Source organism: Myxocyprinus asiaticus, chromosome 17 (genome assembly GCF_019703515.2).
Source record: "Myxocyprinus asiaticus isolate MX2 ecotype Aquarium Trade chromosome 17, UBuf_Myxa_2, whole genome shotgun sequence".
NCBI classification, from domain to species: domain Eukaryota; kingdom Metazoa; phylum Chordata; class Actinopteri; order Cypriniformes; family Catostomidae; genus Myxocyprinus; species Myxocyprinus asiaticus.
This window is the reverse complement of record NC_059360.1, coordinates 1,474,555-1,499,086: the sequence shown is the minus strand read 5'-3', so window position 1 is coordinate 1,499,086 and position 24,532 is coordinate 1,474,555. Positions and strand designations below refer to the sequence as shown.

The window sequence follows — 24,532 nt, the reverse complement described above, 5'->3', positions numbered from 1 at the left end:
ATGCAAATGAATCATGGTTTTTGAGAAAAGTCGCTGCAAATTCTGGTGGGACTCATTATAGACTGTATAGTGCTGTTTTTAGCTCAATTAAAACAATTATGAAACATCAAAAAGAAAAAAAGGTATAAATGCTATATCAACAACATAAACAACTCATGTGACACTTTGCCCCAAACAGACATATTTTATTAGAAATGTGCATCAGTAAATGTCTGATATGTGTATAAAGCATTAAACATCTTAAGAGCGAGTCTCGTAATTATGTGATATACAGTTTCAAAAGAATAGGACATGGGGGAAACATCTTAAATATAAAAACAAACATGAGCATAAACCATTCTTACAGGTAAAATACAAACACACACACAAACAAAAACATATTTGGTTGCAATCATTGCAAAACATGCAAATGTCAATTTAATAGTTTTGCATGAAGTATCTATTGGGCAATGAACACAAAAAGGGATAAGTGCTATAGAAAGATCTTTAAAAAATACAAAGAAAATCAGTAGTTTTGAACATATCTCCATGTATGCATAACAAACATGTAATGTGAAATTACTGCAAACAAACATGGCATTAGTTACACGTCTCAGTAAATCATGAAAACACAAGAACAGAGACTGAACAAGAGGAACAGGATACACGTCATGTGCACAGAATAGCTTTAAAACGATGATGAAGTCAAAACGCAGCGTTAACGGAAGGTTTTAGTTCTGTTGTGTGTTCTTCACACTGATACATGATGTAGTTTGTTAAAATACATCTGTGGCATTAGATCTGCTCACAAAGACAGAGAACAACACTGTAAAAATATCCTTAATACTGATGTTAAAGACAAATATAAAGGCACTTTTGGGAATCTCCTTGACAGTCCGATTATAAAAGAGCCTTTAAGACCCATCTGAGAACATAATGTACTGTAAAACAATATTGTGTTCAATGATTATTAAAGACTAAATCTGATTAAAGGCATTTTGAGCATGCTGTTTATGACACTTTATTACATTCATCATGGAGGGATTGTTTCATGTGAAATCGGCCATTATTCAACGTTGATCCCAGACGAGGGTTCAAAAGGCAGTGCTTACACGTGCTGTAGAAATACAAAACACTAATAATACAGCACTGAAATATAAGCACAAACATTTGGCTTGACATCAGCAGCATGAAACTAGTGAAACAGTCTTTGGTTGTGAAAGGCACTCAATGATTTTGGCGACTGAATAAGCCACAAGAGGCTGTGCATTACAGTGATTTTACCACGGTTAAGGAGGAGTGTTCGTATGCACGACGCGGCTCAAACGTGTCTCATCCAATCAGAATTTACCGCAATTTAAAGCTCCTGTCTGAGGAGTTCTGCTGGAGTTGATCTGGACGTGTGGATCTCTCACTGGTCTTCATGAGTGGAGTGGTGATTATTACTGATGTCGTGAAGATCACTTCCAGCTCTGAAGTTCTCGATGGCTCTCCACAGCCTCTCGTTCTCTTTCAGCTGATCGTTGAACTAATGATGAAAGCACAACTGCTTTAATAAAGATTTATCAAACCAAATCACTTCTGCTCAGCATGGAATAGTACATTCTGTTGAGAACATCGAAAAAGGTCTGTGGAATATTAAGACTGAAAATTGGAGTTGTTTTGTTGCTCCTTGGTCTTCATAATGAGATTTGCTTAAATGTGTTCTCTACCAAATTCTGGGGCCGTGTAGAAAAACGTGTACTGAGATCATGTGACACATTTATATTTTATCAAGTCAACTCAAGGTTTATTTATATAGCACATTTAAAAGCAACAGAAGTTGACACAAAGTGCTGCACATTTCAGAAATACACTGTACAATCAAAGACACGAATAAATAGAAAAACAGTATTTAAACATGATATTAAATAAGAATATAAGAGTTATAAATTCTTCATTGGGCTTAAAACAATCAGTACAACATCAGCTAGTTTTATATAGAAATATATTTTTCTATTTAACAAATAAATATCTGCAAAACATGCTTTGTAAATCAAATAGTACCAATCCTAATAAAATGCATTTTAGTTCCAGGTTGTAACACTACAAATTGTGGAAAGGGAAGTTCTTACACAAACAGCTGTATATAACAGTGTCGTATATAACATCATCTATAAACCTGCAGTTAGACTGAACTCACACAACACACTCACACAGGGAAATCGTACATATTCGTACGAGTTGGCTAAATCGTATGAAATCGTATGAGTTGGGGACTTTCGCAAAAACAACCAGTCAGGTGACTCTCCTTCTAAAACACGACAATTACTTTCTTTTATCATACATAACATGCTCTTCATGCTCCAAATCATCCTTACAGACTCTACTCTATGGTTAGCTTTAGATATGGGCTTTGGGTTAGGGCATAAAATGAATAAGCACGTACACATCTGACAAGCAGAACTTTCGCATTACACACGTTCTGAATTCAGACGAAGTCATATGAACAAACTGGTATGATTTCTCGTGAGATCGGGTTGACTCACCTGCTTCTGTAACAGCTGAATTTGGGCATCCTGGCGGTTCACTGTTTCTCTGAGCTGTGAATCACAACAGATCATTTTAGATTCAAATTCAAGTTGATGTACAAAAACAGACTTTTAAAAGTGTGTCAAATATTATTGAAGTGAACAGTTTGGAGGTTTATAGAGAAAAACTCCATGAAAATGTTAAGATTATACGTTTTCCAGCTCGACGCTCGCTTGACAGCAGCTCTGCTCGGATCGTCCCATCTCAACCCCATTCACACGCTCATAATCCACACACGTTGTCGCCTACAAAACAAACATAACAGAAATCATGTGATTAAAATCACAGCTGCTCTATTCAGGAAATGGTCAGTAATTCTGTTTCCCCTTCAGTCACCTGTGCCGTGTTCACTGCATCATTATTAACAAAGAAACTCTGCATTTCTTTTTTATTCATCAAAGTTTGGTAGACACCATCCATAAGGGCGTTTCATTTTATACAGCAAATAAAAATGTAAACTGTAAAAAAGTAATTGATGAGGTTAACGCAACATGACGCAGTATGATTTTGGAGTTCTTAATAATTGTCCTCAGTAACATTACTTTGTTTAGTCAATAACTAAATGCAAAATGTCTTGTTGAGAGAACTACTCATTTCTTGTTCAGCTAGCTATCAATTCACAACACGAGAACTTTCAAACATTTCAATCTTATATATGGTTTTAAATGATTTTTACATGAAGTGAACTGCAGTCTTTGCCTCTGAAGAGATGTCTTGCAAGTCCTAGACACAATAGACCTCAAGCCTAAACACACAAACCTCAATGACACTGACAATCCACAAATCTCATTAAGTTAAAAGATGAGCTCTTAACATCACTACACAACAACTGATTAATAGTGGTAACAAAAACAGTATAGGGTCAGTCCATCTCAAGTGGTCCAATAACTGTAAAGCTGGTTGCTTGACCATTTTTACGTCAACAGTATCTAGTCTCTGTTATCGTTGACTAAATAAAAAAAACCTTCGTCAACACACATTTTCTTCAGCAATTTCATGACGAGATTTACACGCTTTTATCTAGTGCTGCATATTTCGACACACAAGATAACTGACAGCTTCAGTTACATACGCAAAATCAAGAAACATCTGGACCCGAAACGCTGATCATTCATTTAGATGTGATTCAAAACATTTTTTCCACATGGCCACAGCTTATGGGAACATTATTGTGGGTAAATAATTCCACACGGCATACTTCCATTAGTGTGCAGCTGATCTCTCACCATCAGGCTTTTTCCAGTGGCTGCAGCAGCCGCAGCTTTGAGCTCGTCGAGCTCGTCGTATGGCAGCGTTGCGCTCTCTGTGTACGAGGATGTGAGTGGATCGATGGAGTCTCTGGAATCTTCTGGCATGGGGATAATCTCAGCATCTATCAGCTCCTGCAGTCGCACCAGAGGAACATGGTGAGACAGTTATATTTGGTGAGAAGATGATGGCAGATGTTAAAGTTGGAATCACCTTCCGCAGCCACGAGGGACACGAGCTCTCGTTGGTCTTGCTGTCCATAGAGAATATGGGGGTCTCCAGACCTCGCTCGTCCATGTCAGCCTCTACGGTTCCTCCCAACATCCCCTCACGCAGCTCGGATTCTGTCGGTGACTCTGTGTCCAGATCCACACATGTGGTCGAGCACTGACCTACACATAACCGTTAACACGATTGATGTTACTTGACCAATCAGATTAAAGGACCACAATCGAAATACATATATAAATCTTACCACTTCCAATAGACAGTCCACTACTGTTTGAACGGATGGTTTTGGAGTTCAGAACTTTTTCTGTAAAAATCAGAAATCAGAGAATCATCTTTCATTGGAAACAATTGCAAGATTAACACTAATAAATGTAGTGTGCTACTAACCCATGATGAGTATAGTATGCCAGCCTCTGCAGGACAGATCAGGCACGTGATGCAGGGAACCAAAGATGGGACGAGGAAGAGCCGGACAAACCTCCGAGCCGAAGCCTTTATCAGGGGGCATTCCCAAACGCCCGTTCCCTGCGTTTCCCCATGCAAAGATCTGATTATCTGCAGGAGACATTATCAGAAGAGGTGTATTAGACACGGTGATGTGAGTTTACAGTGGGGTGAATGAGTGTTCCTCTCACCCTCTGTGGCTGCAATAGTAAATCCGTCTCCACACGACACCTTTGTGACGACTTTCCCTCCGAACGCCCCGACGAGAATCTGAACTCCCTGATGCTTCTTAAAGTCTTTCACACCCAACTGTCCAAACTTATTACAGCCGAAGGTCATCAGACGCCCACGTTCTGCACACATACACAGACATTCAGACGGTGAGTGTCCATTGGGGTAATCCAAACTATTTAAAATCTTAACTAACAGTCAGAAGTCTGGACACACCTACTCATTCTTTATTATTAATATTTTACACATTTTAGAATGACAGTGAAAGAAGCCAAAACTACAGTACGATGACTTTGAAGAGATGATGAGGCTTCATGAGGTGCATCCTGGGATGGTTTTAAAACACTATTGAAGGAGTTACACGTTATGTTGGTTCCATACATTAAAAAAACACATATCATTTTCTACAAAAAAAATTATTTAATGACTTATGAAATGTCATGTGATGTAACCAAGTTTTACAAAAGTTTTCAAACACATATTAAGAAGTTTACTCAGGGTTTCTCCATTTGACCTGAACAAACATAAAAATATCGGGGTTTTTTAGTTTTTTTTTTACTTCACACTAAATGGGTTTTCTCTGTTTTATGAGTGTTTTTGTCATGGCAACAGAATGGCTGCATGTTGGTTACACCACCTGACTTAGATTTGGCAGACAAAAGTTTTTCAAATTTGAATAATATTTTAATACAAAATTGTTTCACTGCTCATTTTTTTTAAATGAAATAATAAGAAAAGATCATTCCAAACTACTACAAAATGGCAAAATATCCTTATTTCTAGAATTTCAGCTTTTATTGAGACTTTTATTTACAGTCTCTGGACGGTTACACCACATGACATTTGTAACTTTAAGCCCCAGAAAAAATGACTTTGAACTAAAAATTTGAAAACATGTTCATCATAGTAGAGGTGTATTCAAGTAACTGTTTTGACTGAATTGCATTTTTAATGTATTTTGAAAACTTACATAAATACATCCGGACCAACCCCCCCCCCACCCCCAAAAAAAAAGAAAAAGAAAAAGAAAAAAAGTGTGTGATGTCATTGACCCAAATACAGTCAAGCATGTCTAAACCTGTGACTTGTGGTGTACATACAGTACATGACAAGTAATGAATCTCAAATATAAGACAATAAATACTAGTAAAACTAGTAGAACTAGTAAAACCCTGATGTGTGAGTTGTAAATGAAACGTCACCATCTATCACTGCTGTGTGTGCTTTTCCAGGTGAGATGAACTGGATCTTAAAGCGTGACAGTTGTTTGACCAGAGTGAGACTGGTGGTGTACGGTATCCCCTGAAAATCCTAAATAAGACACAGAATAACTTTATTACCAAACAACATGTGACATGTTCAATTACACTGAATTAATGACTCTGCTCCAAAAACTAGTAAGCTGCCTACGCAAGAAGAATTTTACCCTCAAGTTCTGTTCATACTGAACAAAAACCTTGTGCTGTTCCCGGTCAAAACTGACTGGAACAGTCGGCGTTTAACACCTTTTCTCCAATTCATATAATGACTTTTGTGCGTCACACCTCTTAACTAACTTCTTGCATATCTATCACAATTTTTGAGGACTTTATGGATTTAGATCTCAATGAGCTCAAATATTATCTGCTGCATTTTTGGCATCTTCTGCCATCTGTTGGAAAAAAAAAACATATCAATTTCATAGCAATGACAAGTATAGCCTTCATTTCAAGATAATATCATAAGTTGTAATATCATAAGATAATATAAGTTGTGCATTTGGATATATATGCTATTATTTCACAAAGTTTAGTTTTTTTCATTTGTTTTGCAAGGGAACTGTTTTTTATAACAAGAGGTTTTTTATAACAAAAAGATGGACTTTGTCATGGAAGGGTAAACTTTGGTTTCAGACACACACACATACACTTACAGAATGCTCTGTAAGTGTATGTGAGTGTGTGATGTGTAATGTATGATGTGTGTATGTTCTGTATTGTGGCTGTGTGTGGGTGGGTGGGTGGGTATAGGTGTCAGCGTGTTCTGCACTGTGGTGTAGTCATTTCCTCATTCATTTCAATGGTCGGTCAAATTTGGTCACAAACTGTACAAGTGCTACTTTTTATTTATAGAAAACCATTGATAATTCTTTTCAGGATTTTTTTTGAATGTGTGTATGTTTAGATGGTAAAAAGAATAAAAGTTGCAATATTTTATACCATTGCGATCAACAATGCAATTTTATCAACAAATAAAATTAAAATCTTAAAAATTGAGGGTTAAAGCATCATAGGTGCACTACAGACACAAAGGCTGTTTCAAATGGTAAGTATCTTAATTAAGTCACCTTCTTTTTGTCAAATTCTAAAATAATAAAAAAATAAAATAATAATAATAATCCAAGATGGCGGATGAAATGGGAGAAATGTTGATTATTAATATATTTCATTCAATAACAAAAAGTATCACTAAATGTTCAATCTAATTAAAAATGGACTACTTTACCAATATCTGTGTGTGCTGTGCATTGTTATGCTTATTACAGTATTGCACAGTTAGCTTTGCAACATGCAAACATCAAAAACTAAAATCAATAGTGAGTTGACGCTCCCGAGCACTTCACATGAGGAGCGCCATTTGTGTCGTGCCTATGTCGAGTATTGCAAATCAGTCACTTGTGAGGTCCTTTGACAGTTAGGATGCTGCCTGTAGGAAGCAGACAGTGAGGCAGCACACCAAGTTTTAGACCAGAGCTATTTAATAATGCATTACACCAACAGTAGAGTGTACGCTCTCTTTTCTTATAGTACATACTTCCCCTGGGTGGTTTTTGATTCCAGTGATGCCCTGATTCAGACCCAGTTTGTTCAGTTCATTGTTGCCGCACGCTAAAACCTTTCCAGATTCTGTCAGGAAGAATGTTCCATCACTGCCGCAGAACACAGAGTCAATGAACGCACCTTTAGGAACCTCCAGCTACATGTGACACACAACAACAAACAAAAAATCATAAAACAACAACAAAAAAATAATGATCAATATGTTTTCTCAATAGCTGATGCCAGAATCTAGGGATTAAGTGGCCAATATAATGCAGATATATAGGAGATAAAACAATTATACATGACTGTCTAGAATACTTGATTGTGATTGTCATTGATCATGTCAATGGGTGATCAAATATTTGTGTATAATGAGTGCTAAACTGATTAACCTCGGCAACTGGTTTTGGCCATTATCACTTCATGGACTTTTTCATATCAGTGCAAGTTAGTATGACTACTTGACGCCATTTAGTGACTGAAAATGGCTACTGACTGAAGCTAAAAAGGCCTTGGAGTTGCTTGGCCTTAGACATCAGAATTCAGTATAATACATAAAGTGAGCATAAAACTTTTGATAGATGGCCAGAAGTTCAGGGGTCTCCCATAAAAGCAAGAAAACGAAAACATTGCTAGGAAGAACAACAAAGCAGTAAGAGACACAAAGAGATGGATGAGAGAGAGAACTTAAAATAAAGGAAAACATGTTACACTGGAGCTAAACATGTTCATAGAAACCATAGAGCTGCATGCATTATAAAAGATTTAGAAAATGCTGTTTAAAATCGAGTTTAGCATGTCACACCACAGGACTGTCAACTTTCCACAGACTGTTTTCTGATTCCTGAACTGTAATAGTGTCACTCACTTGCATTGGAGAGGAGAAATCATCCTCACAGTCGAGACCGAGTCGACCTGTGGAGAGAACATAAGATGACCGTCACTGATGATGTCATTGTCTGTAACAGTCCATCAGTGATGTGATTGTGTAAGTGAGCTCACCGTGTTCTCCACACCCCCATGAGAAGATTTCTCCGCTCTGAGTCAAAGCCACCACATGATTATCTCCACACGACACCTGCTTCACCGGACGCTCCTCGAAGAACTTCAGCAAAACCGGCTCCAGAACCTCCATGCCCAGCTCGTTCTCCACACCAATGCAGCCGTAGTAGTCTGACCCGAACATATACATCTGATCCTCATCTGAGAACACGAAGAACACGAGCAAACCTCTTCAAACAAACACAAATGCGATATGATTTCTAGACTGTCCATTTTATGTAACATTTGACTTCAAGTGAACAATACGTTGAAGTAAATACTGTAAATATACGCTTAGCTAGGTTTTGCTGGTGAGAAGCATGGCTATGACCAGCAGCAAACCAGCATAAACCAGCTTGGACCAGTATGGGAATCACATACTGGTTAAGCTGGTCTTTTTAGCAGGGAAGTTGACAAATGTAGTTGAATTTGAGTTCTGTGTCTCTTTTGTTTTAATGTCAGCAGGAACAAAATCTGATGATCATGTTCTCCAGCATGATTTGAGATGCTCCAAAGAGCATCTTGTGTGCTTCAATTAGGTAGACCGTACGATTAATCGTGCCGATATTTTTTCATTCCTCTTTGCTGCTCAATCTTTCATCACTGACAATATTCATCCATATTTTTTATCCTAAATTCAATGCATATTTTGTTATTTTGATTAAATAATCAAGTATCTAAATTGAAGGGGCCTGGGTATCTCAGCGAGTACTGACACTGACTATCACCCCTGGAGTCGTGAGTCCGAATCCAGGGCATGCTGAGTGACTCCAGCCAGGTCTCCTAAGCAACCAAATTGGCCCGGTTGCTAGGGAGGGTAGAGTCACATGGGGTAACCTCCTCGTGGTCGCTATAATGTGGTTCTCGCTCTCAGTGGGGTGCGTGGTGAGTTGTGCGTGGATGCCGCGGAGAATAGCGTGAAGCCTCCACACGCACTATGTCTCTGTGGTAATGCGCTCAACAAATCAGGTGATAAGATGCGTGGATTGACGGTCTCAGACGCGGAGGCAACTGAGATTCATCCTCCGCCGCCCGGATTGAGGCGAGTCACTACGCTACCATGAGGACTTAAAGCGCATTGGGAATTGGGCATTCCAAATTGGGAGAAAAAGGGGAGGGAAAAAAAAAATTCTAGATTTGATCTAAATTGAAGCAAGGACATGCAACAAAAAATCTTCAACTTCATATCTTGTAAATAATAATAAACCTTATTCCTCATTAAACCACATCTGGTAAAGTATAAATATATTTATACCATGGTCTGTTCTAATACTCTATTCTGATTGGCTGGAATGCGTGCGGTTCAAACCGTTGAATGCACAGGTAGTTCCAGTCAGTTTTAATCACCGTTCGATATTAATGTGCTGTTTATAACCCTAGCAACATAACATAAAACAATTCCTAAACCACTTTCATCAGCATAGCTAATATAATGGAATTCAGCTTGTTTTGCACGGAAGGTGAGAGAAGGAAATCAGGACCTACTGCTGCCCGATAAGGCAATGCAAGTCTTGTGTATGTTACGTTGCTGAGCTGAAGTGCCGCCGATAGCCACTAAAGCCCCCCCAGCGCTCACACATCTCTGACTCAAACGCTGAAGGAGAAGCATGTTTACATTTGCGGTGAAATGCTACCATTCAAGGACAAATTGCAATTTCATTCTTAATTCAGTCAATCGTGCAGCCTTGATGGAAACCATACCGATGTCTGAGAGGTCCAAATCTGCAGGTTCCAGAGTGTTTCGAATGGGTTTCCCCTTATCATACAGTAAGTGCTACTTTTACTCTCAATGCCATGTTTATAATGTCGGTTTTCCCACATTTATGTGAATGAATAAAAATTTAATAATACATTTTCTCTGGATTGACAACCCCTCTACCTTCTGTGGATATTATTATTTCTGGATTTAAATTCACAGTTTTGACCAAGTGTGTGTTCACACTACTTTTTCTCTGTGTCTGAATAGGCAGAGCTGCAGATCTAACGGCACTTAGATAAAATTAACCGTTATTTTTTGTTCTTCCAGTCAAAATTTGCCCTGCAAAAAAATGTATGACAGCTGTAACTAATCAATTCTGGCAAGTGACCATGGTATAAGCGGGATACGTGTGCCTTATCCTCCGCTTCGCATCGGGTGGTTCTTTGCCTCCACGTTGTGCATTTAAAATTGTTTAATGCACATCTAGCCGTGGATTATCCCTTACATATATAACCCTTCATCTGGTAAATATATAGGCTATAAAATGCTTAATTTGTTTAATACTTATATATAGAGCATTGTAACAGGACCAAGTCTCCGTTATTTCAAAATAAGAGTCTCCATTGTGTTTTAGACTTGTTTATAGTTAAAAGTCCCGCGTAATGCCCCAAATCTCCTTCTTTTCTGATTATTATTGGGATTTTGGTTGAACAATAAACTTTTATTTTATTTTGGACTCTTGTAGCCTCTGTGTCTGTGCAAGTCTTGGTAAGAAAAGAATGAGAAATAGTTTATAAATCATTCTATAAATAGATTTTAAAAACTGTCGGCTGATTAATCGGTTATAAACCTTTTCCACAACCTTAGTTATCGGTATCGGCAAAATCCACAATCAGTTGATCTCTAGTCTGTACAAAGAGTTCACGTGATAAATGACACTAATTTACTTACATTTCATTAGTAACCCAGAAATGGTGAGAATCTTAAAGGTGCACAAAGGTTTTTTTTTCTTTTGCTAATTGCTAATCTTTTCAACAAAAAAGAGTTATTCTCTTTTTTATGGGTGTTTCTTCAACTTCAGGCACTTTGGACTTCTAGAAAGAAAAGTCTCATTACAACATTCTCAAACTCTCACTAGTTTTTTAATTTGTCTACTAACAATGTCATTTTATGTCTTTATAGATTTATGTCATTTTTGTGTCATTTCCAACACATCTCAAATTCTATGTAAATGCAGCGTAGTTCTAGCGGGAAGACTAGCAGCTGTACATCATAGCACCATTAGCTAGGTAACTCCTAGCCAATCACAAGTCAGCCATTGCTTTATAAGTCTGCTCACAATCTATCACATTGCTGTTTCAGTGTGCTAACCCCTCCACCACCCCACCGCCACCAGTTGAGTCCCGTCCTGCACGGGGGTAGGCTCCTCGCCCCTGCCTCCTATCTCCGGCAGGATATGACGGTTCCGAATACAACTTCTTCGGACTGCCAGACGGGGCTTACACCAAAGAGAGACATTACATTTCTGTTTTATATTCATCAAATAAATGTCATCTTCAATTTCACTCAAGTCTGCGAGTCTTCCTGATAGAAGTGTTGTGTTTAATAGAATTCTGTGCTGGAAATGACGCTGATGGAAGTGCCATTTTTAACACTTTAAAAAAAACAATGACAGACACCTATGTCTTGCTAAGGTTAATTACATAGCTAAAAACACCTCTTGTTATAAAAACAGTTCCCATACATAGTTTTATGTATCCTAAATTCACAATTAAATCATATATTCACACTTTTTGCATATTTTTGCAAAATTACAACTTGATTAATAAAAATATTCTGCTCACAAGTGATATTTCCCTTGATTTTTCGTTGTTTTGTCTCATATTTCATCTCCAGCGTGCTCTTCACTGACAGTTTTGTCCACTTGGTTAACAAGTACACTAACTTCTGAACAAACTTTATTAGGGGCAAAAATGTTTGGTGAGGTGGAAAATGATGCTACAACTGTGGGACAGTTGTAATTGTTGAAAAAAAGGATCAAAATCATTTTCACACAAAAATATTGAAATGTTTTATGTTTATTTCACTCTTTGTTTAGATTAACAGTTTTAAACATGTAATGTGTATTTTTATAATGTATTTTCATAGTTTAATATTGAAAGTCTGGGTCTGGCACTAAAACAGTCAAATCTGTGCATAAAAGACATTTGAAATATATAAATGATGAAGTCCTAGTAAAAAGTCAGTTTTAATGAGACCTTCTTATAATAATAAAAATAATAATAATAATAATTTTATATATATATATATATATATATATATATATATATATATATATATATATATATATATATATATATATTTTTTTTTTTTTTTTTTAAAGCAATCCCTGGGACATGAAAGTGCCCGAAGTTGAAGAAGAACTCTTCAACTTCACTGGGTTCAAACTTTTGGACCCAACTGTATATCTCATCTTACAGTACAAAGTCCCTTTCAGTGTCTCCAATAATAATAAATTCAACAGCTGTTTTCTCAAATGTACACTCCAGCTTTTAGACTCTCTGGCATTTAATAGTGTGTCTTTACTCACCGGTGATGCAGGCAGTGAAATCAGCCCCGCACGACACCTGTCTGATGGCTTTCCCCTGCAGACGCTCCACGCGCCGTGGCTGACGGTACGAGGCCTGATCACCATGACCCAGCTGACCCACCATCTTCGCCCCTCCCTGAACACTCTACAAACACATCAACGTTCAACAAGAACATTTATTTCTGTAATTCTTACTCTGTCCATTTTATTTCATCTCCTTCCATACGTACTACATATGTATAGACCTTTAACGAACAACATAGATTGATGGTCAGTTCATTTCTATACTATGAGAAAACAAGATATGAATGCATACAGCCCAAGTGTACAGCTCTTTCTCTACTGTAACGACTGCAAAATGCGTCTCTCCTGCGCACACGTGCTGCGCGCTGCTGCCCCCTTTAAACATGTCCAGCTTCTGCGGTGTGAACTTCCCCCCGCCCCAGAAATACACCTCCCGGGAGCGTGTGGTCACCACGGCAACCGACGTCTCCGTCACTGTGCTTAACCTGAAACAAATATAGCCGGAAAAGTCATCAACAGGGTTCCAGATGATCCACAGAATATTTGCACATTTGGTCAATTTAAATGAATAGATCCTGCAAATGTTGCTTTACCACTGTTTTAGTCAAATTTGAACTTTTTTGACAAAGTAATGAGGATTGTTTAAAGTGCCAGAAAATTGGTGAAATTTGGCACGTGTCTTCAGAATGTCAGGGTCAATTAGTCTTTCAAGTCCATGCCCAGACATTTACTTGGCTCAAATCTGAAAAACAAGCTGACTAATACAATCTTTTTTTTTATGCTTATGATAACTTTTTTTCAGGATGAAAAATGTCAAATTCCATGTAAATCGAATAGAATGTCCTTCAATTAAACACCCCGATTTTATAAACAGGGCATTCCAGAAAGACTTGTGGATTGTTGGTAATGAAACTTCACTTACTTTGGTTTCTTGATGGCAGAATTGAGCGCTGCCACTCTCTCCTCCAGCTCTCTAAACACACACACGAGAATCACTCATCATGTCAACATCATCAGTGTTCTACATCCTGCTTAAAAATCTGTCTGCTTAATTGGACAAGTGGGAAAATCTCATTAAAACACGTAAGGGTCATATTTCACCCCAAAATCAAAAGAAAAAAAACAACAATTAAACAAAAATATTTTCAGAACCATTCTTCATGAATGTCTGTTAAATCGGCTTAAATTCAAGGCAGTAAATACTTTATTTAACCTCGTGCGACCCCACGTACACATGCGTGGACGTTGTATTTTGGCTTCGCTATATGCAACGCATAATTTCATTTAAACCGACTGATCTCAGTTCAGGAGACTCTGGGCAGTCAGTACAGGGCTAAACTTTCGATGCACTGAGTCATGTGACAAAATAACTCTGCGCAGACCACAGCAGAGTTTGTCTTTGGGAAAAATGCCAACAAAACTACATCTGGTAAGAAAACGAATTATGTTTTTACATCAAAACCTGATTGAGTCAAAAGATTAGAGTCTCTAGTTTTATCCGATATGCCAATTTTTTAATTTGAGCAATTTATCGCGAAATGGCACGCTGTTAAACACAATGACCACATATGTGGACTACAGGCTAATTTTCCTTAAAATATCCTATGTTTACTGTGCATTATCACATTGAGAATTAATGTGTTCATCCAAAAGCTGAAAAATGTTGCTTTCAGAGGCTTTATATGGAGTTAAGATGAAAATAAGGTGCATTTCAAACTGTTCTGAGACCAGTGCAGACAGACAGCACACTGGAGGTTAAGTCATTCACTAAATAGGGAGCAAGGGAGCAACCTATAGCTCTCTATGCAGTTAAGTGCATTCACTCCTAAAATCTGATCAAAAGTTCAGTTTCAGGCTGCAGATGATGTTTGGATCACTCAACATGTTTGACAGACATGTGACAATGATAATCAGTACATAGATTCAGAATTTATAATGTATCATTTTATTTTAACATGATTGACAGTGATTGAATGATGCTGGACATTACTTTGAATCAGAATTAATTATGCTAATTTCTGATGTAATGTCTGTAACGTCTCATCATAATAAACTATTTGATGAAAAAAGTCAGACTTTCTATAGTTTGGTATTTCTTAACATTTCCCAACTTAGTCCCGCTGTCCACATATGAGACATTCATTTTTAGGAAAACTACTTGCTCTAAAAACATTATTTTTTTACAAATCAAATCAAAAAGGGAGATGGGGATGGAAAATCCACACAGCAGTCACGCTTGGGTCTCAGGAGGTTAAATATTATGTTCTAATATACTTTTAATAAATAGAACTTTTTTGCATTACAGTAATTAGAATTGATGGGGAAAATGTATACATATTTGTAAACATTCTAAGTGGCTGGAAAAGCTCTGCAGCACTTCAGCAGTAGAACGGGGCATCCGTTTACTGTCGGCGCTATGCGACGCGCCGCAACTGACGCTTCCAGTGTAGACAGCGTCATTGATAAGAATGGGAAAGATATGCTTTTACCGCGACGCTTGCGTCCAGTGTAGACAGGGTGTAAGTGTACAGTAGATCACGTGTTTACTCACGGTCTCACACGAGAGATGACAGGCTGCTCTAATATCTGCTCGGCTGTGGGTCTTTTTTCAGGGTCCTTCAAAATCAACACACATTAAATATCATCATGACATCATGATATTTATGATCGACAGACACATTAACCCATAAACACTCATTTATTAAAATGATAAGAGCAGGGCAGCACCTGATCTAAACACTCATACACCAGCTTGATGAGTTCAGATGAATAAACATCAGAGTTGATCTCCATGGTCCAGTTGCCCTGAACGATCTTCACACACAAGTTCAGAGGATTCTGAGAAAAGAGCAAACACACATCTGTTACGAAAGCTTGAAGAACACCTCATGTCATTTGATTAACAAATCAGACGAGTGCTTTACAATCTAAAGTCTGTGATGGAAAGTAAGTATCTCTTAAAGGACAGTGATGTTGATTCACATTTCAGATAAAGATAATTACCGTGGCATCAAAGGTCCTGGTGAGGGCGAGCAGCTCAAATAAGACACATCCCATAGCCCAGATGTCTGATTTAAAGTTATATTTCACTCCTTGACAGAGCTCAGGAGACATGTAGTATGGAGTGCCAACACACTAGAGTAAAAATACATCACATCAGATACATAAACATAACTCCAATGCAGAGTGATGTGAGAGATTTGATTTGACAATGAATAGGGACAACAGAGACTTATAAATAAAGAAACGCGTTTTCTGAAGTTATAGGCACTCCAACTTTGGAAAACAACACAATCTCTCCCATTTTTGGACTCTCACCATTGGCATATAATGCAACAAGAGGTGCTGATGTCAACTGATTTTAGTAATAGATCAACCCATCTCTGTGTACAAATAAAATTATGATGCGGACACATTTCTAGGGTTATTTTTTCACCTGTAGTCTTGCTCCAAAATCATAGGCGACAATTGTCATTTTGACCCCCTATACAAAAGATTTGTTTAACTTAATTCAATTGTGGACATTGGTTCCATAAAATGAAAATGAGTTTCTTTTTTTTTTCTTTTTTTATTAAAATGTAGGCTCTACTCAAATACTTTGTATTGCAAAAATAACTAACTTAACTCTATTGAATCTCACAGCTTGTTGCTAACTAGCAACAAACACTTTAGCATATCATAAATATATTATTGTATAACAAGGATGGTGCTTCTGAGACTTTAGAGATCCCCAATCAGTCTTTTTACTGATCTCAGTATTTGCTCCATAAAGAAAAGCAATACACACTGGTTTTTCAGTAGTAATGTACCCAACCTCGAACTAACCATTAGCTCCACTCTTCTCCACAATGGTAAAAATTCAACATGACAGAACATTAAACACTAACAAGTATCCTACTTGTTTCATTTTGCATAGAAATACATCAAAATAACACTTAATTTTAAAATGTACTCTCCCAATCCAGTCCCATACAAAGCATGCTGGGAACTGGAAATCCCTTGCCCAGTTTCAGCAACACATTGATGCAACATATATTATTCACTTAGTCCCAACACAATTGGATTAAGTAAAAATAGATGAATTGTACACAAAGAAATTAAGTTGAGACCAAATGCTAAAGGATTGTGTTGCATTAGCTCTTTTTAAATAACTAAAGGGGTCATTACTCAAAACTTGATCTTTTGATATATAAGAGGTCATTGTACTATAAAAACATACTGTAAATTTCAGAACTGAAAACTTCCTCCTTAATAGAAAAAGAGCATTTAATTAAACCAAGCTGCAAAAACATCTCGTTTGGAATTCACAGAACTTGTGATGTCACAAAGACCAAATACATCTGCATATACAACACCTATTTTTCTGTCATTGCACCCTTGGCCACGCCCACTGGTGCTTATTTACACAGGTGAAGAGGAGAGTGATGGGCCCGTCATGGGAGATTCATCCTAAATGGACTTACACATGTCACCTTCATGTGACGGTCTGGATTTAAATGTTTTTCTACATAAACATGCACAGACAGACATCTTTAACTGCTTGATACATATCTCGGGCCGCTTTTAAAAGACGCAGTGTCAAGTTACAACTCTGAAGAGGAGAAGCTCTCTGTCATGGACATGTACTTTCACCCATCTGCACTATTTTTAGTTGTAAGTGTATGAAGACATGATGGAATTGTGGCGGGCGGGGCCGAGCGATGAAGTGTGCGGAGCGAGGCCAGGATGGACACCTGGGGCAAATGATCTCGCCCAACTGTTGGTGATTGCGGTGTTGGCAGGTGAGGGATAAAGCCGTGACCAGAGCTGCAGTCGGAAGTGAGACACCGAGAGAGAGAGACGCAACAAAGCTGTGTGTCTGTGTGTGTGATTGACAGCTGCTACTGATAAGCAGAGCGACTGAGAGGTCAGTGAGCTGGAAAGCCACTAGGGTGCGTGCTGCTGGAAAAGCAATGTGTGAATGGGAAGACGCTGAAAAGTGTGAAAAGAAATGTCATATGTTTGGATGTGCACCCAGCTCCCACTTCCTTTTTCCCAAACAAGCAGAGGCACAGGAGTGAAACTGGAAACTGGATGTGTCTTCAGCGTATTTCAGCATGGATTGCTTGTGAACAGTCATAAAATGATTCAAGCTTTGCAAAGGAACTGTTATTGAAGGATGGGGCAGTTTAAAACACTTGGACCTGATGCAAAACAGTAAGTAAACGGTTCCATTCATTAATATTTAATATGTCATGACTGTTTGATAGTTTATAGTGCTGACATCCTGTTTACACCAGGCGTGTCCATTGACATGTCACGAAGCAACGGCTTGAGGCTGTTTACACCGAGCGTGTAGACACGAACTGTCTAAACCGTTTATTTGTGTTGTTGGCAGTAGTTGCGCCAGCGCGTGTAGCACAAAATGGAACGGGACATCTGTTTACTGTCGGCACAACATGACGCGCTACAACGTATGCTTCCATGGTAAACAGCATCATTGATTATAACGGGTACTATTGCTTTTGACATGACTCTTGTTAAATTTCATATTTTGGATTTCATCATCATCATCATCGTTTATATTTCTTCAGAAAAAATGTAAATTAATGAAATAAAATGTGTTGATTTGACATGGAACAACTCATCTGTGACATACTGAGTCATATACAGAAGATAATGTATGCATTAACTCACAGTTTCAGCCATGGAATATTGCGAGTCGAGTTTCTTTGCCAACCCATAATCTCCTAACTTTATCAGGTTGGTTTTGGTGAGGAAGATGTTCAAGGTTTTGATGTCCCTTTTAAAGAGACACAAACTGTTTAATGGAAATCCTAGAAGAGCTTTGATTATAGAAATGTATTGATCATATTAGAGATTACAATCCTGAAATGAGATCATTTACCTGTGTAAGACACCTGCTTTATGAATATGAGCGACAGCTGCGGCGATCTGATACAAGTACCATATGACGACCTACGAGAAAGAGATTATTCAAATAAAAACCTTTTTGTGCCATACGTGTCATGCAGAATAAAACATCTGAACAGGTTTTGGTTATAACTGTACCTCTTCCTCGAAGAGTGTCCCTTTCTGCTGGTTGATTTTTTCATAAAGATTTCCACCTGCATTAAAAACATTCAATTATTGGTTGTTTTATTCTTTTGTGATCAGACTGTATTATGTTTATTGTATCATCCAGGACAAATAAATCATAACCCAAACATATTCATCATCATTATCATCATCATCATGACAATGGAAATCATCTTTAAATAATAACAGCAAACACAAACAGGGATGGGAGTGGTAACAATGTTACTGTAGATGTTATTGGTTTATAATGATCCTCTGTGTCTCTGGAGTGTTGTATTTAACATTAGACGGTGGTGTCGTACCGTTGCAGTATTCCAGCTCTATGAGCAGCGTGTTTTTGTCCATGAAGTGATTGAAGTATGCGATGATGTTGTTGTGCTGTAGAATGGACAGGATGCTGATTTCATTCATGACGTCTCTGCGCTTCTTATCGGAGAGATTGTTCAGATCGATCTCCTTCCAAACCACCAGAGAATTATCCTGAAGAGACCACAACGTGTGTAAATGACTCAAATACTAAGACCATCATGAAACAGACCATGTTATCAACTTTTACTTTTCACAAGCACTCACAAAGAGCAATATTTAGCCAATTAAAAATGATAGAAATGTCACTGATTTCCAGGCCTTGAAATCACTATTTTAAAATGACTGATATCTCCCTGTATAAACTCTACTGTATTCTTCCTATTGGGTTCAATGGACTTTAAAGTGATCATCGAGATTAATTTGTTGAGGTTACTTGAATTTATAACCCTTCAAGCAGTGGGCGTGACCAAAACACCCCAATCCACCAATCAGAGGGGTTCCACATACTTTTGACCACACTGTCAACACTGTATTTGTTTTCATTAGTATATTCATGACTTGTTGTTGTTTACCTCAGTGCGTCTGTACAGTGTCGCTTCTCCAAAAGCCCCTTTTCCCAGCACTCGAATGGGAATATAATGTAACTTCTCCTCTTCTCCACTGTAAGATGTTGAAGATCTTCCACTGACGGATTCACATCCAGACTCCGAGTTTAAAGAGGCGTAATGCCTCTCATACTCCTCTAAAGACATCTTACTCACTACACCACACTGGAGATCACACAGAAAACACACTTTAGGGTTTGTTTGGTGTCTTGGCCTGTTCAGTTCAGATAGACAGAACAATCAAACATCTGTCTGTCGCTCAAACGAACTTTCTAGTATTTTAATTCGATGATTTCGCTGCGCTCCGTCTCGAAGTTGCTGTTGAGAGTTGTTTCCAGCAAGGAATCGATTCCCTCTGTCACAAGTCTACGTTCAAGCGAGTCTAAATGAATCTTTGAGAGTCGACTCACTATTGACATCTCTGTTCGGACAGAAACAACAACATCCTTTTCCGGAACCGGAAGTGGCCGGAAACTGGCTTTTATTTCAAAATAATGTGCCAGCAAACTATATTTATTTAACATGTAGTTCTAAAATGTATTTATATTAAAAATAAAAATCACAGAGACAACGTTAATATTTTTCACCATTGTATGTTCAAAACCACTTGTATATATATATATATATATATATATATATATATATATATATATATATATATATATATATATATATATATATATATATATATATATATATAAAATAAAATACAATTTATTGCAAATAATTGATTAAATTAAAAGAGGTCTCTGTATAGGCTATTATATTACTTTTTGATAAACATATATTTAACATATTAAAATTACAGAAATTAATGTTTGTAAAGGAAGAATTGTTGACAGATTTTTTGTTTTTGTTTTGTTTTTGTGGTCAGATGAATGAGTGAAAAAAAAAAAAAAAAAAAACCTTAAATAAAATTTTATGTCCATGAAAAAAACAAAAAAAACAAACTAAAAACAAGGTTTGATTCATTACCATTTGTACAAGTGAAATTTGTCAAAAATATATTTTAATTTTAAAGTGTTATTAATAATGGGGAAGCCAGAGTTACAATCCAGGAACAAGATCATAGTGTCATTAATTTCAATTATTTTCAGTCAACAATTAACGCTGTGTTGTAAAATCAGATTGTAGGACATAACAAGTTAGAAGTGGTTTAAGTACTTTGTTTCCCCTATGTAATAATATACTTATTGTTTGATGAATTCTTTTGAAAGTTTACCTGATAATTTGACTTTTCATTAACAAACACTATCTCTGAATTTGTATTGTTAGTGGATTGAGTAAGAAAGCATCTGCCAACAGCATCAATGTTGTGGACATGATATAATACAGGGAGTTGTGATATTGTGAAATACCAATGCTGAACAAAACTGGAACATTTACATGATCTTATAAACTAAATATGTAACTCCTAAAACCAAAATGTAACTAATTTTTCGCTATAAGTCTTGAAGTGTTTCAAATCATGATCGTGCCAGTTATATTACAGATGTCAAGATTTATAGTGAAAAATACGTGCCTTGTGAATAAGTGAAACATTTAAACTCTATTCCAGCAATTTCTTTATTAATTTAATATTTTAAATATGCTATAGGTGTTTACCCCTTTTTTTTAGTACCTTTTCCTGTGAACTCAATTTAACACTCCTTTTAACACAGAAAAGTGGTTCTGTGTCCCACAACACAGTGCTCAAGGTAAACAGTGTAGATTTAATGGGATGTGTCATGAATCACGCTCGACACACACAGGATGACAATGCTAAAAACACACATAAACGGCTGAATCCAGACAGCACTAAGTGAGATTGTTTGCACTATTGAATTCACTCATATATTGTATTAATTATTTATATCTCAGCTAAATGGTTGCTAGGGTGTTGCTAGGCAGTTGCTGGTGTTATTATAAAATAATGTATTCCATTGTAACAAGGTCAGAAGGACTGTGAATGTGATTCTGTGGCTGGCTGCATGAAACCCCTTAAAGGGATTGTTCACCCCTCTCATCATTTACTCACACTCATGCCATTCCAGATGTGTATGACTTTCTTTAGGGGTGTTGCCATCATTTCAGAAGTGATGGGGACAGAATGTCAGATGTAATACCACTTTTTACTGATCACTGACTAATTACCGAGGTTTATTTCTCTCACATCTCTACTTGCTCTTAATTGGTTTAAAGGATTAGTTCACCCAAAAATGAAAATTCTTTCATGATTTACTCTCCTTTAAGCCATGCCAGATGTGCATGACTTTTCCAGAACTGAAATGAAGATTTTTATAAGCACATTTCAGCTCAGTTTGTCCATACAATGAAAGTGAATGAGTGGCATCAGACTGCTGTCTGTTTGACGGTCCAAAAGTCATATTTAGGCATCATAAATGTAATCCACATGACTCCATTCGATCAATTAATGTCTTCTGAAGCAAACCGATAGGTTTGTGTAAGAAACAAATTGATAATTAAAACATTTTTAATTTTAAATCATTGCTTCCGACCAGCTCTGTATTATTGTTTTAAATGACCTAACTCTCATGTGACGTTCATTCCTCTGTTGTAAACAAAGCACGCGCTTCCGACTTCTTGTGTGAACGCGCCATTGCGCTTACATCACTGATGTGTCGACTGCTGGCAGGAAGCTATTATATAAAGTTAATAACGTTTCAATTATCAGTCACTGGCAGATGGGAAACTGACAGTGGCAGCTCACAAGACCTGCCACTCTGTACTGGTAGGAGGCAGTCCTCTAGTGGCAGATCATGTGATCAGCCACTTCGGCAAATGGCATGAACCATTGACAGCTGGCAGAAGTATGAGGATTTTTAATCTAAAAGGTATATTTACAAAGCTCAGAATTTTGTTCTTTTCCTTTTACTGTCACTCCAAGGAATCATTTTCACTTATTCTCATGGATCTAATCATATGCATTAACGGCGTTTTACAGAACTTACTTGCTATTAAAGTGGTCGAATTACCATGATCCCAACAGCTGCTATTTCATTGAAGCTTCGAATTTTGAATTCCTCCTTCTGCTCTAAATGGAATTACAGTAATAGACACTCATACTGGTGGGTAAGTTATGCATTAGAAGTTTTTTTACTGTATTTATTTGTTATTAAAGCTGTCTTCTGACCTTGAGCCCAGAAAAATTCCGCTTGTTCTCATATAGACATTTAGCCCACCGTCTTTTGCAATATTCCTTTCATTACACCGTGTAACAATTTTTTTTTGGTTCCTGGGTAGTAAGTGTTATTTCCTAATTGCTTATGCCTCAAAAGTATAGAAAATGGCTATTATTCCCCACAAACTTTGCTTTTGTGACCAGGACAGTGATATTTTGAAATTTACCTATTTTCCAGAACATTCCAGATAGATTCAGTGCTGAGTAAACTAACCCCAGTAATATAAATAGTAGTATATATACACCAGCCCAGCAGTTCAGTGTAGTTCCAGCTGCATAAATGGATACATATCTGCATTTTTCTGAGATGGCAAAAATAGGGTGACCATATTCTGGTTTTCCAAAAAGAGGACACCTTTTTTTTCGCCGGGGGGTGGGGGACTGTGGTGGGGTGGAATAATAGTTTTCAAAACAGTGTTACTATGAATGCAAACTTTAATACAATAAAGACAATCTATTAGCATAACATATATATATATATAAATAAACATTTCCAACATTCTTTTGAATGTCCATGTACTAAAATAAAATATTTGATGCCATGAGTGTACCTTCATTTACTATTACTATTATTTTGAATGGCCATGGAAAATGAAGCAATGTGATAACAATTTTAGTAGTCCGTTAATTCACCTGATGAACTTTCACCTTTTGCTGACCCTTTATGCTTTGCAGAGCTAATGTGTGCTTCTAAATCATTTGCATCTTTATTAGCAACTGACACATAAGTGCCAGCTTTACATGTCATACATTCTGCTTCCCACGGATCTCGATCTGGACGAAAACATGGGAATTTGTGTGCAAATCTTCAGTAAATTTGCACTTTGGTTTGGGCATTGTTTCCACTCAGCTGTCATTTGTTGCTACTGTCAAGCAGCTGTTTGATGCTGAACACAACAGCGCTTCTCGCATTCGCGGAGAGACTGACAGGCAGGAATTTGGCCAATAGTTGCTGCAAGCCTCTTATAATCGACCAATTGGTGTGCGAGAAGGCGGGACTTACAAAGAGGGGTTAAAGCAATGCAAATATGCGTGCACACACAATGAAGTATTAGACCAGATGCACATCATAATGCAACTAAAACCGAATTCCGGATATTTTTGCAAATGTAGAAATCCCGGCCGGATGCTTTTTTAAGGTCCGAAAAGAGGACATGTCTGGGAAAAAGAGGACGTATGGTCACCCTAGGCATCAAGAGGCTGCAAGCATCCGGCACACGCATTTTGCCATGTCTGTGGCCAATTTATCAAGAGAAGAATGAGAAAGTACTCCGTGGAAGCATCTGCTAAGATGTGTGAGGCCTACAAGGCATATTTCGGCATGACTGTTGGGGATCAAGACAAACCCTGGGCACCTCATTTCACCTGCGAGCACTGCAAAAAAACTTGGAAGTTAAGATGGACAATTATTGCTCGGAATTTTATGTTATAAAATTTGTTAATTTTTAAAATTGTAAAAGTTTTTAATTTTAAAATGTTTTACAATTTTCAATGTTATTG

General features: G+C 37.4%; 1 protein-coding gene across 1 annotated transcript; it reads right to left on the bottom strand.

Moving 5' to 3' along the window:
• Window positions 1-153: 153 nt before the first annotated feature.
• On the bottom strand, window positions 154-20,239 carry LOC127455357 (serine/threonine-protein kinase Nek9). Its single transcript, XM_051723188.1, has 23 exons — window positions 19,819-20,239; window positions 19,240-19,417; window positions 18,911-18,966; window positions 18,747-18,817; window positions 18,536-18,641; window positions 15,863-15,994; window positions 15,587-15,697; window positions 15,411-15,475; window positions 13,782-13,832; window positions 13,152-13,344; window positions 12,836-12,980; window positions 8,508-8,708; window positions 8,374-8,420; window positions 7,498-7,659; window positions 5,907-6,015; window positions 4,665-4,826; window positions 4,417-4,584; window positions 4,274-4,333; window positions 4,012-4,190; window positions 3,777-3,932; window positions 2,703-2,795; window positions 2,508-2,561; window positions 154-1,507 (listed from the first exon to the last, which is right to left on the bottom strand). The coding sequence occupies exons 1-23, from the start codon at window positions 19,996-19,998 to the stop codon at window positions 1,391-1,393; spliced, it is 2,796 nt and encodes a 931-aa protein (XP_051579148.1). The 5' UTR covers window positions 19,999-20,239; the 3' UTR covers window positions 154-1,390.
• Window positions 20,240-24,532: the final 4,293 nt, after the last annotated feature.

Excerpts from the sequence above, each read along its gene's own strand:
- LOC127455357 (XM_051723188.1), bottom strand. The coding sequence starts at position 19,998 with ATGTCTTTAGAGGAGTATGAGAGGCATTACGCCTCTTTAAACTCGGAG. Across the intron at positions 6,016-7,497 it reads TCAAAAACCACCCAGGGGAA|GATTTTCAGGGGATACCGTA; the intron begins GTATGTACTATA and ends TGTCTTATTTAG. Across the intron at positions 1,508-2,507 it reads TTCAGCTGTTACAGAAGCAG|TTCAACGATCAGCTGAAAGA; the intron begins GTGAGTCAACCC and ends TTTCATCATTAG.